At 43.7% G+C, this 16,950-nt stretch overlaps 2 protein-coding genes across 2 annotated transcripts in view; one reads left to right on the forward strand and one right to left on the reverse strand.

The window, feature by feature from the left end:
* The window catches only part of snrkb (SNF related kinase b), a 33,636-nt gene extending 27,988 nt beyond the window's left edge, over positions 1-5,648 (forward strand). The window contains exon 5 of the mRNA XM_061917403.1: positions 3,391-5,648. Within this exon, the coding sequence (XP_061773387.1) occupies positions 3,391-4,339 (949 nt within the window). The 3' untranslated portion in view covers positions 4,340-5,648. The remainder of the gene's footprint in view (positions 1-3,390) is intronic.
* A 1,300-nt stretch (positions 5,649-6,948) lies between these two features.
* Positions 6,949-16,950, reverse strand: part of ano10b (anoctamin 10b) — a 49,125-nt gene continuing 39,123 nt past the window's right edge. Inside the window, exon 16 of the mRNA XM_061917404.1 lies at positions 6,949-10,440. Coding sequence (XP_061773388.1) covers positions 10,417-10,440 — 24 coding nt within the window. The 3' untranslated portion in view covers positions 6,949-10,416. The remainder of the gene's footprint in view (positions 10,441-16,950) is intronic.

Here is a 16,950-nt window from a genome sequence, read left to right on the forward strand (position 1 = left end):
CGATATTTTGCCTTGGCCTTGAATGAACACTTGATGCATATAATCACAGCAGTATGATGATTATATGTGTATCCATTAAAACATTCTTTTTCATACTGCATTCATATATGCTTCTTTTAAACTTTCATGCAGAGAGGGAAATCACAACTAAGTCAATTGACCAAAAGTGTATTTATTAAAGTTATTAAGCAATGGCACAAACATTCAAGTCATTTCCAAAACATAAAGTGCAAGCTTGTCAGAGAGATTTTAAGTGTCAAATAAAAATGAGCAGCATAATAGGAAATCAAATATTATTCGTCCTTCACTATGTGGTAGGTTACGACGAACGTTATGAAATTCTCTTCATTCTCTAGCGACTGACTTTTCAAATGATGCTACATATTAACAGTAATGCTACTTTTTATAGCAACACTTTTGCCCCACACTTGAAAAATTACGGTTGTCTGTTCAACATATTCCCACTTGAAGTCGAACCACCGCCAGACGATGGACCCCCTGCTGTTTTTATTGGGAATCAAATTTTCCTTCATTTGTTACTAGATCCGCACCTTCTTTCTCTCGTATTCCCACTCGAACGGCTACGTTAGCAGCTAACGTAGCCCAGTCTGCTACCTCTCTGCTGGGCGAGGGCGTATACGTATGTGACGTATGACGTGACAGTATGTGACGTATGTAAGAATGTGCGCCTGTTTGTCTGTGAGAAGGAGAAACAGGAAAGAGTGAGAAGAGCCTGAAGTCTAATGCCCGCAGCTAAAAGCAACTGCGTGAGAACGTATACTCGAATATTACGATATAGTCATTTTTTAGATCGCACAGAGACAAACCTGCGATATATCGTATGTATCGATATATCGCCCAGCCCTAATAGATATATATATATATATATATATATATATATATATATATATATATATATATATATACATATAGTTTGTGTGTATTGTGAGTGCAATACACACATACATATATGTGTATGTACTGTATGTATGTATAAATATGTGTACACGTGTGTGTGTGTGTGTGTGTGTGTGTGTGTGTGTGTGTGTGTGTGTGTGTGTGTGTGTGTGTGTGTGTGTGTGTGTGTGTGTGTGTGTGTGTGTGTGTGTGTGTGTGTGTGTGTGTATATATATACTGTATGTATATATATATATATATATATATATATATGTGTGTATATATATATATATTAGGGCTGGGCAACGATTAAAAATTTTAATCGAAGTTAATCGCACTATTTCTCCGATTAATCGCGATTAACTGCATTGTATACGCAAAGCCCAATAATTAATTCAAAAGTAGTGTGTAATGCACCTTTATTGGAATATTCTCCCACATGAACAAAAGCGCCAAAACATTTGTTGTGCAAACACAATTTAAATCAGTCCTTGTTAAACAGTAGCAGTTAAATAGCATATTTCATGAAAATCAACTCAAAAAATGTAAATACAAACATTTAAGCTTATTGCCACTGCCAGGGTATTTAAGTTATCCTGTTTGTTATGGAAAATAAATATAATGTACATACAAATTTCTGAGCCACAATCACAACATCTGAACAGGCAATTTCTGAGGTAACAGCAGAAAAAAATTTTTTATCAGGGATCTTATGTTCAAAAAACCTATATTATAGGTAGTGGGCTGTTTTAGGGAATTTTTGATCAAATTATCCGTAGTAGCAATATTAATAATGTTGTGTTTATTCTGCGTAGTTCACTTAAAATAATTATGACCTTATCTAGGAATTGATATGATGGGAATTTTCCGATTGTTTGCTTGGTGCTTTGATAAACTGAACGCATATACATGGTACTATATTGTGATGTTATGAGCCAGGGGAAAAAAGAACTATCCTACCCAGCATGCAACAGGAGTGACGAGCATGCGCGGTAGCCCTGTATAGGTTGTGTCGCCATGACGTCATCTTGTATGTTGTGATATGCACGCTCTGAAAGTAAACGTTAAGAACTCAGCCAACACTCCTCGTCTGCATTATTCATAAATAAACAGACAACACATATACTCCGCTGCTTCACAGGCCGCTGGATGTAGCCGGCAAAGTATTCCCATGCTAGCTAGAAGGTCTAGAAAGCACGCGTCATTCAGTCCAAAACGGCCCGATCTATCCACATTCAGAATTGTCTGGCGGTCGTAAGTGATCCCGGAGTGACCACGCTGTAAGCCAGCCATGAAATTTGCAGAATTGTCCGGTATTTTTGCCAAATATTCCATCTTTACCAAGAGCCCCTCGACGCCGAAGTACATCCGGGAGATGCCATCTTGTTAAGAAAAGGCGTTAACAAAATAAAAGCATGTAAACAACATACGCAAATGTGCGATAAAATAATTGTCGGCGTTAATAGATTGATGAGTTAACGCGTAATTAACGCATTAATTTGCCCACCCCTAATATATATATATATATATATATATATATATATATGAAATATATGTACGTGTGCGTGTGTGTATTTTTTTTACGAAATATCAGTGTTTCTCATAAGACTGCAATCTATTTGTGTGTGCGCGCGTGCATGTGTGTTTGGGGGCTGTGACATAAAAGAATGTACACTAAAAAAAAACACATGAAATGCAAAACAAAATAGTTTTTTAAGTATTTTTGTTTGTCTTTTTTCTGTTGCATTTTTTTTTTATGTGAAGACGCAAACACTTTTATATAGGGGAGGGGCCCACACAGCAGCAGCCGAGGCTCGTTGAAAAGAGTATGCGGGGGGCTTTATACTCACTAAAATATAACGTCAGTCTCTAAGTTGCACCGATTCTCCCTGCTCAGTCTTCTTATACTCTGGCAGTTCAGGCATGTTAGAGGGTGAACAGGTAGCTGTCCACCTCAAAAAAGTGGAGGTACGGGGAAACACCAGTGAACAGCTGTCTGGTTGCTGAGGGAGAGTGGGAACCACATTACCATCAAGTGGCCAACTGATCAAACAAGACCAAACAAGCTGGATTTTCTGTGTGATTGTAGGCCCAATGTGTTAAAGCAGTATGTCAAAATGAAAACAATACAGTCACACACACACATGTGAGGTTGTAGTCAAACAAGAGTACGTAAAACGCAAAAAAAAAAACAATTGCATTTTCAAGTTGGATCATTAAGGAAATCAATGTAATTTGGTGTTTTTAATAAAATATGACACTTTTTACTGAGATAAAAAACAAATGTGTTAAGCTATTTTCCCCCAATTTATCATCAACTCCCTCATGTCTGCTTGTTTGACCACAAATACACTCTAGAACATCTGATGCAGCACAATCTGCTCCCGCATGATCGCTGGATGACGTGTGAGAACAGAACAGCCTTCGGGATACGCTAAAAAAAAGCTTGTTAAAACATATATTGATGTGCTGACCTAATTTTGTCTTTGTCAGTCTGATCTCCAGGATGCTGCAGAAGGATCCGTCGCACCGAGCGTCCCTGCAGGAGATTGAGGCTCATGTCTGGTTGCAGGGGATGGAAAACGTCCTGCTCAGCCCAGAGGCGCCTCCTCATTGGCTGTCAGGGGCCCTCTCACTCAACTCACCCCGCTCACGCGTGGTGGAGTGCGGCGACCTGCTCGCCGCCAAGCCTCAGACATTGCCTTCGCCCCGGCAGACCAACCGCAGCTACCCACTGTGCCCGCCTCCTGCTGAGGAGCCGCGTGTGACCAAAAACGTGTCTGCTCTCCTGCAGATCTGTGAGGAAGAAGAAGAGGAGGAGGATGAGGAAGAGAGCACCTTGGCCAAAGAGTGCGAAGGTTTGTTGTCTTTGTCCGTAACTGAGCCAGAGAGGGAGACCAAGGTTGGAGCAGACGATGAAGAGGAAGCCCAGATGTTGGAGCCAGAAGAGGATGAAGGAGAAGAGATGGAGATCGAACACACACACGGTGGATGTGTCATTTCAGACCAACCACTCGGCCACATAGACAATCTTGTGAGTCAGGCTCCTGAGACCCCGCCTTCTCCTTCTGAGCCGGGTCTGAGGGTGCCATGTTGTCAGGGCTGGACTGAGAGAAGCCACAACCAGGACAGAGAACCCAACAACAACTTCAACAAGCCCACAGAGCAAAAGGCCAGCCAAGGAGGGAAGAAGGACCAGGGGACGGACACTAGGGTGAGGGAGGACTTGGTAACGGACCGATCTCAATCCCACAGCGCACCTGGGTGCTGGGACGAGGCAGCCACGAGGATGGAGCCGGCGGGGAAGCGACACAGCATCAAACTGCGCGAGCGACTCTTCCAGCTGCCACTGTGTGAAAAAGCGCTGGCCTTCAACATACCGAGCAACAACAAAGCCAAGATCCTCCCTCTGGCGCAGTACAACTGCTGCCATGTGCTGTAGTTAATACTCCCTCACACACTCTGCGTGCTGACGGCACGCTCACGTCAAGTGTGCGGGACACACAGGTGTGCAGAGAACACCTACGTTAAGCTACAGCCCGTGCAGCACACTGGCTTGTGAGGAACCACTTAGTGACACACAATGGCTGACAGACAGGAACAAGCACACTGTACACCAAACCTGCACTGAAGAAGAAGAAGAGCGACGACGAAGGCTTCACTGTCGATCTGATGTAAAACTCCAAAAAGTTTCTTCTTCTTCTTCCCTTTGCACAAGCCGCCTCTCTGGCTCCAAAGCTCTGAATAAGCTAAGTGACTGTTATATGTTATGTTCATGTGCTTATAATACGCCTCAGACGGAGATGATTGTATCATTCTCTGCCCTCTCTTAATGTTTCACACCTTCACCATACAAGTTGTTTTATCACGGGTGGAATGCTAAACCCAGTTTGACGACACAGTTTTTTTTAGACGTGTCACCGTTATGGGAACTATGTGACTTTTGTGCATGCTGTTAGTGTTTCTGATTATTATTATCACCATATACCTCCATGATGTGTCCGGTTCTTGCGGGACGCCGCTGTCGCCGTCGTGTTACCTTGATTGCACACAGTACAGTACCTCTGTGATACCCTGTATTAGGACGAGGAGACACTCACGTGGATTTTATGTTATGTGATGTTACAGTAGGGGAAGGAATTCGTATGGCCCCGTTTCTGGGTGAATCTCGTGTGAGAGGAAGTGGGCGTTAGTGATTTTGCTGAAAATGATGGAAAGTGCCACTATCCAGCAACTGACACTGTTGTCAAAGTTGGCATTCCCACAAAAAACATTTTAATACATTAGACGCTCTTCTGCCGTGGATAGCGTGCGCCCCAAATTTATCACGTTTCATGTGTCAGGTAAACCGTGACAAATGGGACCAAATTGATCCCTTCCCTACTGTGTGTTTTGTGTATTTTCACATGCATTCATGTCTTATTTGAAGGCAACATGAAACACGTTGTACAGTAATATCGACCAAAGCTCCTTTGCAGCCAGCAGAACTGCTTGCTTACTTAGCCGTATTGTAACTCCATGCCCATAATTGGTCCCCGGCTCCAAGAAAGGCCGTTAAATTTGATTATCGCTCATACATCAGGAGTCATGTAAGCATATAATCTGTACCAAGAACAGAGTCAAAGAAATATATTATGTCCGCATAGTTGCAGCCTGCCTCTTCCTGCTGTGTTGTGTCTACTGCTTTGTAATTATAGGACCATTAACTTATTTTTCTGTATTTATTTATTAAACTTTATTAAATCAATGTAGCACATGTGTTACGTCTCGTTGTTTTGCTGGAAAAACTATTTTTTTTAAAAAGCGTCCATAGCTTGTTGCATACTTGCCAACCCTCCCGGATTTTCCGGGAGACTCCTGAAATTCAGCGCCTCTCCCGAAAACCTCCTGGAAGAAATTTTCTCCCGAAAATCTCCCGAAATTCAGCCGGAGCTGGAGGCCACGCCCCCTCCAGCTCCTTGCGGACCTGAGTGGGGACAGCCCGTTTTCACGTCCGCCTTCCCACTATATAAACAGCTTGCCTGCCCAATCATGTTACAACATCTACAGATGTGAATAAAAAAACTGCACACACAAGGAGACGAAGCAGAAGAACGAGGAAGTTAGAGACGTAACTTCATCACCTCACCTGGTTATTGACTCCAACCCAATATATTACACCGTCGACGAGTTAAATGAAAAAATAAATGGCAGAACAAAGGTTACTCAAATAGTAAAAGGTAAGTGTTGTTGTTTTTTTTAGTAACCAGCAAGGACAGTACAGTTAGTAGAACTGTGTTTTTATTAATGAGTATTTGATAGGTGCCGTCTGAAATTCAACTATTTCTTTTACTTATATATATATTAAAGTAGCCCTGCGATGAGGTGGCGACTTGTCCAGGGTGTACCCCGCCTTCCGCCCGATTGTAGCTGAGATAGGCGCCAGCGCCCCCCGCGGCCCCACAAGGGAATAAGCGGTAGAAAATTGATGGATGGATATATTAAAGTAAATATATATAGCTAGAATTCACTGAAAGTCAAATATTTCATATATATATATATATATATATGTATACATCCGTCCATCCATTTCCTACCGCCTATTCCCTTTGGGGTCGCGGGGGGCGCTGGCGCCTATCTCAGCTACAATCGGGCTGAAGGCGGGGTATACCCTGGACAAGTCGCCATCTCATCGCAGGGCCAACACAGATAGACAGACAACATTCACACTTACATTCACACACTAGGTCCAATTTAGTGTTGCCAATCAACCTATCCCCAGGTGCATGTCTTTGGAAGTGGGAGGAAGCCGGAGTACCCGGAGGGAACCCATGCATTCACGGGGAGAACATGCAAACTCCACACAGAAAGATCCCGAGCCTGGATTTGAACCCAGGACTGCAGGACCTTCGAATTGTGAGGCAGACGGACTAACCCCTCTTCCACCATATTTATACATATATATATATGAAATACTCGAGTTGCTGAATTGTACATGTAAATATACTCCCCTCTTAACCACGCCCTCCGCCCCAACCACTTTCCGAAATCGGAGGTCTCAAGGTTGGCAAGTATGGTTGTTGTGACTTTATTGTGATACAAGCAGTAAAGTTCTCTTTACATCTTCATTGAATGTACATCACATGCAGCGTGTAAACAGTGCCTCCTGCTGGCCTTTATTGTAAATACACATTGTTATATGCTGTATGCATGATGGTTTGTTTATCTGCCAGCACTTACATGAAGGTGGATGATTAGTGGCTAACACTGCACAGTCAAGCAGTCACTCGAGGCACAATACAGTAAGAAAAACACAACACACAGCAAAGCACAAGTGATTTGTTTTTCTCATTGCGCTCAATGCAAATCTTTCTCTTTGGGTGCATGTTTTTAACAACGCTACCAACAAACCATCAAATATAACATTCACTTACTGTTCAGTTTGATAAACGCGTTGATCCCACTGAGCAATACAATGTTTTGAGCAGAATGTCTTTTGAAAAGGCCTCTACTGTGCTGTACAGCAGACAGTAAGATGCAAAACATGCATTCAGTTTGCTCATAGCGTTGTTGCAGAAGCCACAAAATGTTTTAGCTTTCGCAGACAAGAATGTTATAGTGTTACAGTTTGGCTTTCCTATTATGTCATTTCTTTATTAGTATACAGAATACAGTGCATGCGGAACGTTTTTACAGCGCTTCCCTTTTTCCACATTTTGATGTCACAACCTTATTCCAGAATTCCCAAAATAATTTTTTGGTCCTCAAAATTCTACACACAATACCCAACAGTGACCATGTGAAAATATATATGTATTTTTTATGTTTGTTTTTTTAAATACATTTTTCAAATGTATTTAAAAAAAAACTTGTACATAAGTATTCACAGCCTTCGCACAATACTTTGTTGATGCCCCTTAGGCAGCAATCACAGCCTCAAGCCCTTTTGAACGTGATGCCACAAGCTTAGCACATGTCACGTGGGGGTCGTTCTTCCAAGATGCAGACGGACAACTCCGGATGAAAGCGTGAAGGTATTTGTCAAAAATCCTACACATCACAAAAAGACAGCAAACAAACAAAAGGAATGTGTGCCGATCGCACAAGAAGCTAAGCACGGTGATCATTAGCTGGAAAACAAGAATACCAAAGTAACTGTTGCATACAGCAAACAACGAAGCCGGACTGAGCATGGCGAGAAAGGTGAATCAGTAGCTCTCTGATTAATGCTCGGTAGCAGGTGAACCTAACCAGTACCCATGGTAACCAAAACAAACCCAGAGGTGCACAAAGCAGCGACTAAGGGAGTCCAAAACTAACAGAACATGACTAAGCAAAACATGATCCGGGCCACGGATCATGACAGCGCACTTATCTTTGATTATTTTTCTTCTGTTCAGCACCTCTCAAGCTCCATCAGGTTGGGCCATTTTCAGATCATTCAGCAGATGTTCAATGGGATTCAAGTCTGGGCTTTGGCTGGGTCATTCAAGGACATCTACAGACTTGTCCTGAAGCTATTCCTTTGTTATCTTGGCTGTGTGCTTAGGTTGTTGTCCTGCTGAAAGATGAACCGTCAACCCAGTCCTAGTTCAAGAGCAGGTTTTCATCCAGGATGTCTCTGTACATTGCTGCAGTCATTTTTCCTTCTATCCTGACTAGTCCCCCATTCCTGAAAACCATTCCCACTGCATGATGCTGCCACCATCATGCTTAACTGTAGGGATGGTATCATACTTGCCAACCTTGAGACCTCCTATTTCGGGAGGTGGGGTGCGTGGTCGGGTGGGGGGAAGAGGCATGGTTGGGAGCATGGTTGAGAGGGGACGAGTATAATTGACCAACTCGAGTATTTCATATAAATTTCATACATAAATATATATATATATATGACATTCTTGACCTTCAATGAATTCTAGCTATATATATATATTTATGTTATTATATATATAAATAAAATAAATAGTTGAATTTCAGACAGCACCTATCAAATACACAGTAATAAAAACACAGTTGTTCTACTAACTGTACTGTGCTTGCTGGTTATTAAAAAAACAAAACAATAACACTTACCTTTCGCTATTTGAGTAGCCTTTGTTCTGCCATTTGCGTACTGGCGAGAGTCACTTGCCGTCAGGTGCACAACACCACGTAAATCATTGGCCAATCACAAAGCAACCTCAGGAGATGGCAACAGACAACATAGAATCACTCTATTACAGACGGCGTCGCCATGGCTGTAACTTCCTCGTTCTTCTGCTTCATCTCCATGTGTGTGCAGCTTTTTATTGAAAATCTGTAGATGTTGTAACGTGATTGGGCAGGCAAGCTGTTTATATAACAGGAAAGCAGACGTGAAAACAGGCTGTCCCCACTCATGTCCGCATGGAGCTGGAGGGGGCGTGAATTTCGGGAGATTTCCGGGAGAAAATTTCTTCCGGGAGGTTTTCGGGAGAGGCGCTGAATTTCGGGAGTCTCCCGGAAGTTCCGGGAGGGTTGGCAAGTATGGATGGTATTGATCTGGTGATGCCAAAGAGTTCAATCTTTGTCTCATCAGACCAGAGAATTTGGTTTCTCTTGCTCTGAGAGTCTTTCAGGTGTAGTTTGGCAAACTTTTTACAAAGAAATGGTTTCTGTTTGGCCACCCTAAACATATAGATTGGTGGATTGCTGCAGAGATGGTGGTCCTTCTGGAAGGTTCTCCTCTCTCCAGAGAGGAATGATATAGCTCTGACAGCATGACCATCGGGTTCTTGGTCACCTCCTCTGGTCCCTCGGTTTAGACGGTCAGCCAGCTCTTGGAAGAGTCCTGGTGGTTCCAAACTTCTCCCATTAACGGATGATGGAGACCACTGTGCTCATTAGGACCTTCAAGACAGCAGATATTTTTCTGTACCCTTCCCCAGATTCGTGCCTCCGAGGTCTATAGACAATTCCTTCGACTTCATTCTCGGTTTGTGCTCTGCCTTGAACTGTCAAGTGTGGGACCCTATATATAGACACGTGTGCCTTTCCACACCATGTCCAAACAACAGAATTCACCACAGATGACCTCAAATTAAGCTGTAGGAACCTCTTAATGATGTTTTGAGCTTCATGGCAAAGGCTGTAAATACTTGTACTTTTTCATTGGTAATAAATGTGCAAAAAATTCTTAAATAATAACCCTTTCACATTGCCATTATGAGGTATTGTGTGGAGAATTTTGAGGACAAAAATTTTATTATTCAATTTATAGAATGAGGCTGTGTAACATAAAAAACATGAAAAAAGTAAACCGCCGGATGCATTGTACACACTATATACTCACACTATATACTCACACTTGTGTATTGCGTAGGCTTAAATAAATGTATACATCTTATTTGAAATAAACTGAGCCGACCCTTGACCTAGGATCTGCTGCCAGCCAACCTATTTCATTTTTCCAAAGATGAAAAATGTCACCTTTAAAAGCAAACTAGAGCTTTGTGGTGTTCGAGCTCAATTATTGTTCTTCTTGCATCACGTTGATCCACAGCCTGGGCTTTTGAAACACAGTCAGGTCTCGTCAGTAGATATGCTCTGGAGGAGGAAAGTCAGAATATGTCAATAAAACAGCAAAATCTGTTGTGATCCGGCTTCCGGATCACACATCTAGTATGTTTAGTCCCTTTTTTATTATGTTATGGACTCTGCCGATCCCTTTGCTAGCGCACTTCCTTGTTTACATTCATCACCATGACAACTTAATTTGCTCCTCCTGCACGCTCCGTCCACACACCGGTTTGTTATTATGTTCTCTGTATTTAAGCCCACCTGTTACCTTAGTTCAGTCTGGCTGTTTCGTTTGCTCACGCAACACGTTACGATTGTTATTCCTCATTGTTTTCACTCTGCTAAGTTTTAGCTTAGCTTTCCGCGCGCTCGGCTCGCGCTGCTTACGGACTTTTGAACTCTACCCTTGCTACAAGTAGCATTTAGCTTTTCGTGCGGTGGCACGCCTTTTCTTTTCCTTTGTCAAGTGTTTTGTTGTGTTTTATTATTAAATCTAGTTCCTACCTCCACTCCTGCTTGCTCCCGTCTTTGGCATCTTGGGGCCGACACCTCTGCGCATCGCAATGCGTCCACCAAATCGTAACACGAAACAGCCAGCATCACGTCGCCTCGCTAGAGACCTCCCGGAGCTCCGACCCCACCTATCCTCTTATCCGGCCATGTATCCCACCACTCCAACCCAGGACACTTCTCTACGGGTTGGTACTTTGTTCACTTTTCTCGTTCCCAGTCACCATTTTGTTAGCCCCATTAGTACTCCACTAGCTTCCGCCTCCCCTGTCACTCACAGTGACGTCACTCCATTCACGCCCCCCTATGACGTCACCGTTAACACCTTAGTGGATTCCCCTGCACATTTTTTTGACCGTAGTGATGAGGAGTTTTTGGATAATGAACTCTCTCACATACCACCCAAGGACCTAGTTTTATTTAAGAACATTTTCAAGGACAATTACTGTAACCCCAAACCCAGTCACACTCCCAACAATGACTTTAATAATACGATTAATTATTACCAGGACATTTTCTCTCACCACTTTAATTCTAGTCCGTCTCCCCCCCCCCCCACACACTTGCTTCCCCGCCTCTCAAGTCTCGTTCTCCGCCTAAATCCGTGCCTTTTTCTTCCTCATTTAGTGAGGATTTTGAACATTTTAGAGGGGAGGATCTTGCCCTCCTCCAATCCTAACACCACCCACCCTTACGGTCAGCCTCTATCCAACGGGACCCCGTCTGGAATCCGGGTCTTGAGGGGAGGGCTAGTACTACTAAGCCGCCTCGACATCCGGTCCAGCCTCCTCCACCATTCTTTCAGCACATCAAACTTCTACCCATTAGACCTCTTCCACCGGAGTTTCCCCCGGTTAAGCCTGCACTTCCCTCTAGCTCTCCTTCAGCTGTCTTTCAACCTGCTAAGCCTCCTAGACCTCCTTCACCGGTGTTGCCTCTTTTTAAACCAGTTAAGCCTCCAAGACATCCTCCTCCTGTTTTCCGTCTTAGTTCTAGTTCCATTCCTGCTTCTTCCCAGAGTTCAAGTCCTAGCCTTCCTTCTAGCCCTACTCGTCAACCCACTTGTAGACTAACTCGTAGTCCAAGTCCTGGTCCGAGTTCCACTGCTCCTCGTAGCCATTATTCTAGACCCACTTGTAGACTAACTCGTAGTCCACGTCCCGGTCCTAGTTCCTTCTCTTCTCATAGTCGTAGTCCTAATTCCCCTCGTGCTCTTAGTCCCCATCGTAACCCTCGTCCTTGCCCAAGTTCTTGTCCGAACCCCAGTTTGACTGTAAGTCCTAGTCTTTGTCCAAGTCCTTGCCCGAGCACCGGTATGACCGAAAGTCCTGGTCCTTGCCCAAGTCCTTGTAAATGCACTAGTGTGATTGTAAGTCCTGGTCCTCACTCAAGTCCTTGCCCGAGTCCTAGTGTTAGTCTCTTCCCTCTTCGTAGTTTTAGCCCTTGTCTCAGACTTTCCCCTAATTCCACTCAGCGGGCCCCTGTGCCTGCTCCCCGGCTGAAGCCGACACCTGCTCCTCGGCTGAAGCCGACACCTGCTCCTCGGCTGAAGCCGACACCTGATCCGTTGCCGGCATCAGGACCTGATCCTCTGCCGGCGTCAGCACCTGATCCTCTGCCGGCGTCAGCACCTGATCCTCTGCCGGCCTTTGCACCTGATCCTCTGCCGGCATCGGTGCCTGCTTCGGCTGCAGCCCCCGCGCCTTCGTCTGCTTATGCCAAGCCGAGTACTCATCCACGTCGGCCACGGGTGTGGCCGTACCACGGGCGTCCGCCTCAGCAGGCGCGTCCACCTCCATGACAGCCACAGCTGTGGCCCTATCCCGGGCGTCCTCCTCGTAGGACACGCCCGGGTCTTCGTCAGCCACTAAGGTAGCCTCTGTGGGTCCGCCTGCCTAGACTGTTGTGGCAGCGACCTAGCGTGTCCTCGGTGGATCCGGGGACACAGGACTTATCGACCGTCCACCAGGTCGTCCCTCCACCCTCCCTTCATTTTCATTGTGGGAGGGGGTTCTCTTTATTGCTGTTTTTTTGGGGCATCTGGGATCTGCCCCTTAGGGGGGGGGGGGTAATGTTGTGATCCGGCTTCCGGATCACACATCTAGTATGTTTAGTCCCTTTTTTATTATGTTATGGACTCTGCCGATCCCTTTGCTGGCGCACTTCCTTGTTTACATTCATCACCAGGACAACTTAATTTGCTCCTCCTGCACGCTCCGTCCACACACCGGTTTGTTATTATGTTCTCTATATTTAAGCCCACCTGTTACCTTAGTTCAGTCTGGCTGTTTCGTTTGCTCACGCAACACGTTACGATTGTTATTCCTCATTGCTTTCACTCTGCTAAGTTTTAGCTTAGCTTTCCGCGCGCTCGGCTCGCGCTGCTTACGGACTTTTGAACTCAACCCTTACTATAAGTCACATTTAGCTTTTTGTGCGGTGGCACGCCTTTTCTTTTCCGTTGTCAAGTGTTTTGTTGTGTTTTATTATTAAATCTAGTTCCTACCTCCACTCCACTCGCTTTGGCATCTTGGGGCCGACACCTCCGCGCATCGCAATGCGTCCACCAAATCGTAACAAAAATCCAACACAAGTATGTTTAGTTTAAGAAATATTTAGATTGTACGTTTTTACAAGGAGTGGAGATTTGCAGCTTTAATTAAGAGGTTTTGCTGAAATGTCGGAATTACAAAACCCAAAATCAGTGGAGTTGGCACGTTGTGTAATTCATAAATAAAAACAGAATACAGTGATTTGCAAATCCTTTTCATCTTATATTCCATTGAATAGACGGCAAAGACAAGATATTTAATGTTCGAACCGAGAAACTTAATTTTTTTGCAAATAATCATTAACTTAGAATTTAATGGCAGCAACACGTTGCAAAAATTTTTGCTTGGGGGGATTTTTACCACCGTGTTACATGGCCTTTCCTTTTAACAACACTCAGCAAACTTTTGGGAACTGAGGGGACCAATTTTTTAAACTTTTCAGGTGGAATTATTTCCCATTCTTGCTTTATGTACAGCTTAAGTTGTTAAACAGTCCAGGGTCTCCGTTGTGGTATTTTACGCTTCATAATGCGGCACACATTTTCGATGGGAGACAGGTCTGGACGACAGGCAGGCCAGTCTAGTACCCACACTCTTTTATTATGAAGCCACGCTGTTGTAACACATGGCTTAGCCTTGTCTTGCTGAAATAAGCAGGGGCGTCCATGATAATGTTGCTTGGATGGCAACATATGTTGCTCCAAAACCTGTATGTACCTTCCAGCATTAATGGTGCCTTCACAGATGTGTAAGTTACCCATGCCTTGGGCACTAATACACCCCCATACCATCACAGATGCTGGCTTTTCAACTTTGCGCCTATAACAATCCGGATGGTTCATTTCCTCTTTGGTCCGGAGTACAAGACGTCCACAGTTTCCATAAACAATTTGAAAAGTAGACTCGTCAGACCACAGAACACTTTTCCACCTTGCATCAGTCCGTCTTAGATGATCTCGGGCCCAGAGAAGTAGGCGGCGATTCTGGATGTTGTTGATAAATGGCTTTCGCTTTGCATAGTAGAGTTTTAACTTGCACTTTCAAATGTAGCGACGAACTGTTTTTAGTGACAGTGGTTTTCTGAAGTGTTCCTGGGCCCATGTGTTGATATCCTTTAGAGATTGATGTCGGTTTTTGATACAGTGCCGTCTGAGGGATCGAAGGTCATATGCATTCAATGTTACGTGCAGAGATTTCTCCAGATTCTCTGAACCTTTTGATGATATTACAGACTGTAGACAGTGAAATCCCTAAATTCCTTGCAATAGCTGGTTGAGAAATGTTGTCTTAACTTGTTGGACAATTTGCTCACGCATTTGTTCACAAAGTGGTGACCCTCGCCCCATCCTTGTTTGTGAATGACTGAGCATTTCATGGAAGCTTCTTTTATACTTGATCGTGGCACCCACCTGATCCCAATTATCCTGTTCACCTGTGGGATGTTTCAAATAAGAGTTTTATGAGCATTCCTCAACTTTCTCAGTCTTCTGTGCCACCTGTGCCAGCTTTTTTGAAACATGTGGCAGGCATCAAATTCCAAATGAGCTAATATTTGCAAAAAATTACGTTTTCCAGGTCAAACGTCAAGTATCTTGTGTTTGCAGTCTATTAAATTGAATATAGGATGAAAAAGATTTGCAAATCTTTGGGTTTTGTTTTTATTCACGCTTTACACAACATGACATCTTCACTGGTTTTGGGTTTGGTTGTCATAGAAGATTTGGGATTTTCCACAATATGGCTGCATGAGGGTGTTCTTATAATAAGCCAACGTTCGGCTGGTGTGAGAGCACCTAATTGCCCCCAAGAATGGCACACGTGTGCCACGTAGCCACACATCGCTGTGTGCAGATGATTAATGATAACCGCCACAGACCAAAATACACTCTAAATATTCCAAAGACAAACCAACAGCTAACTTTGTGGGCTTTGACTGAATCTGTGTGCCCAATAAAAACGTGTCATTTTATTCATGCGATTGCTCATCTGGCAAGTAATTAATCAGTCACTTCCTTCCTTGCTTAGCAGAAATAGTAAGAACGGATTGAAATAAGAGTGGAAAAAAATTACGTTTTGAAAATGTTATGTTGGTCTATCTTTATTGGGAGATGTTTTTTTTATATACAAGTGTGTGGAGTTAAGAGCTCTATCGCAGAACCAAATTAAGTGGTAAATTCAGGGGCTATTGTAGTTTCATTAAAGGGGAACATTATCACCAGACCTATGCAAGCGTCAATATATACCTTGATGTTGCAGAAAAAAGACCATATATTATTTAACCGATTTCCGAACTCTAAATGGGTGAATTTTGGCGAATTAAACGCCTTTCTGTTTATCGCTCTGTGGCGATGATGTCAGAATGTGACGTCACCGAGGTAATACAGCTGCCATTTTCATTTTCAACACATTGCAAACACAGAGTTTCAGCTCTGTTATTTTCCGTTTTTTCGACTATTTTTTGGAACCTTGGAAACATCATGCCTCGTCGGTGTGTTGTCGGAGGTTGTAACAACACTAACAGGGAGGGATTTAAGTTGCACCACTGGCCCGAAGATGCGAAAGTGTCTGTCGCCAGACCCCCATTGAATGTGCTTGAGTGTCTCCACATGTTACCGGCGATGACAGACATGGCACAGAGATGTATGGATAACCTGCAGATGCATTTGCAACGATAAAGTCAACGAAATCACAAAGGTGAGTTTTCTTGATGTTGTTGACTTATGTGCTAATCAGACATATTTGGTTGCGGCGTGACTGCCAGCTAATCGATGCTAACATGCTACGCTAATCGATGCTAACATGCTATTTACCAGCGGTGCTAAAGCAGACATGGCACAGAGATGTATGGATAACCTACAGAAGCATTTGCAACGATAAAGTCAACGAAATCACAAAGGTGAGTTTTCTTGATGTTGTTGACTTATGTGCTAATCAGACATATTTGGTTGCGGCGTGACTGCCAGCTAATCGATGCTAACATGCTATGCTAATTGATGCTAACATGTTATTTACCGGTGGTGCTAAAGCAGACATGGCACAGAGATGTATGGATAACCTGCAGATGCATTTGCAACGATAAAGTCAACGAAATCACAAAGGTGAGTTTTCTTGATGTTGTTGACTTATGTGCTAATCAGACATATTTGGTTGCGGCGTGACTGCCAGCTAATCGATGCTAACATGCTACGCTAATTGATACTAACATGTTATTTACCGGTGGTGCTAAAGCAGACATGGCACAGAGATGTATGTATAACCTGCAGATGCATTTGCAACGATAAAGTCAACAAAATTACAAAGGTGAGTTTTCTTGATGTTGTTGACTTATGTGCTAATCAGACATATTTGGTTGCGGCGTGACTGCCAGCTAATCGATGCTAACATGCTACGCTAATCGATGCTAACATGCTATTTACCGGCGGTGCTAAAGCAGACATAGCACAGAGATGTATGGATAACCTGCAGATACATTTGC

Source organism: Nerophis ophidion, linkage group LG12, assembly GCF_033978795.1.
Source record: "Nerophis ophidion isolate RoL-2023_Sa linkage group LG12, RoL_Noph_v1.0, whole genome shotgun sequence".
Classification (NCBI taxonomy): domain Eukaryota; kingdom Metazoa; phylum Chordata; class Actinopteri; order Syngnathiformes; family Syngnathidae; genus Nerophis; species Nerophis ophidion.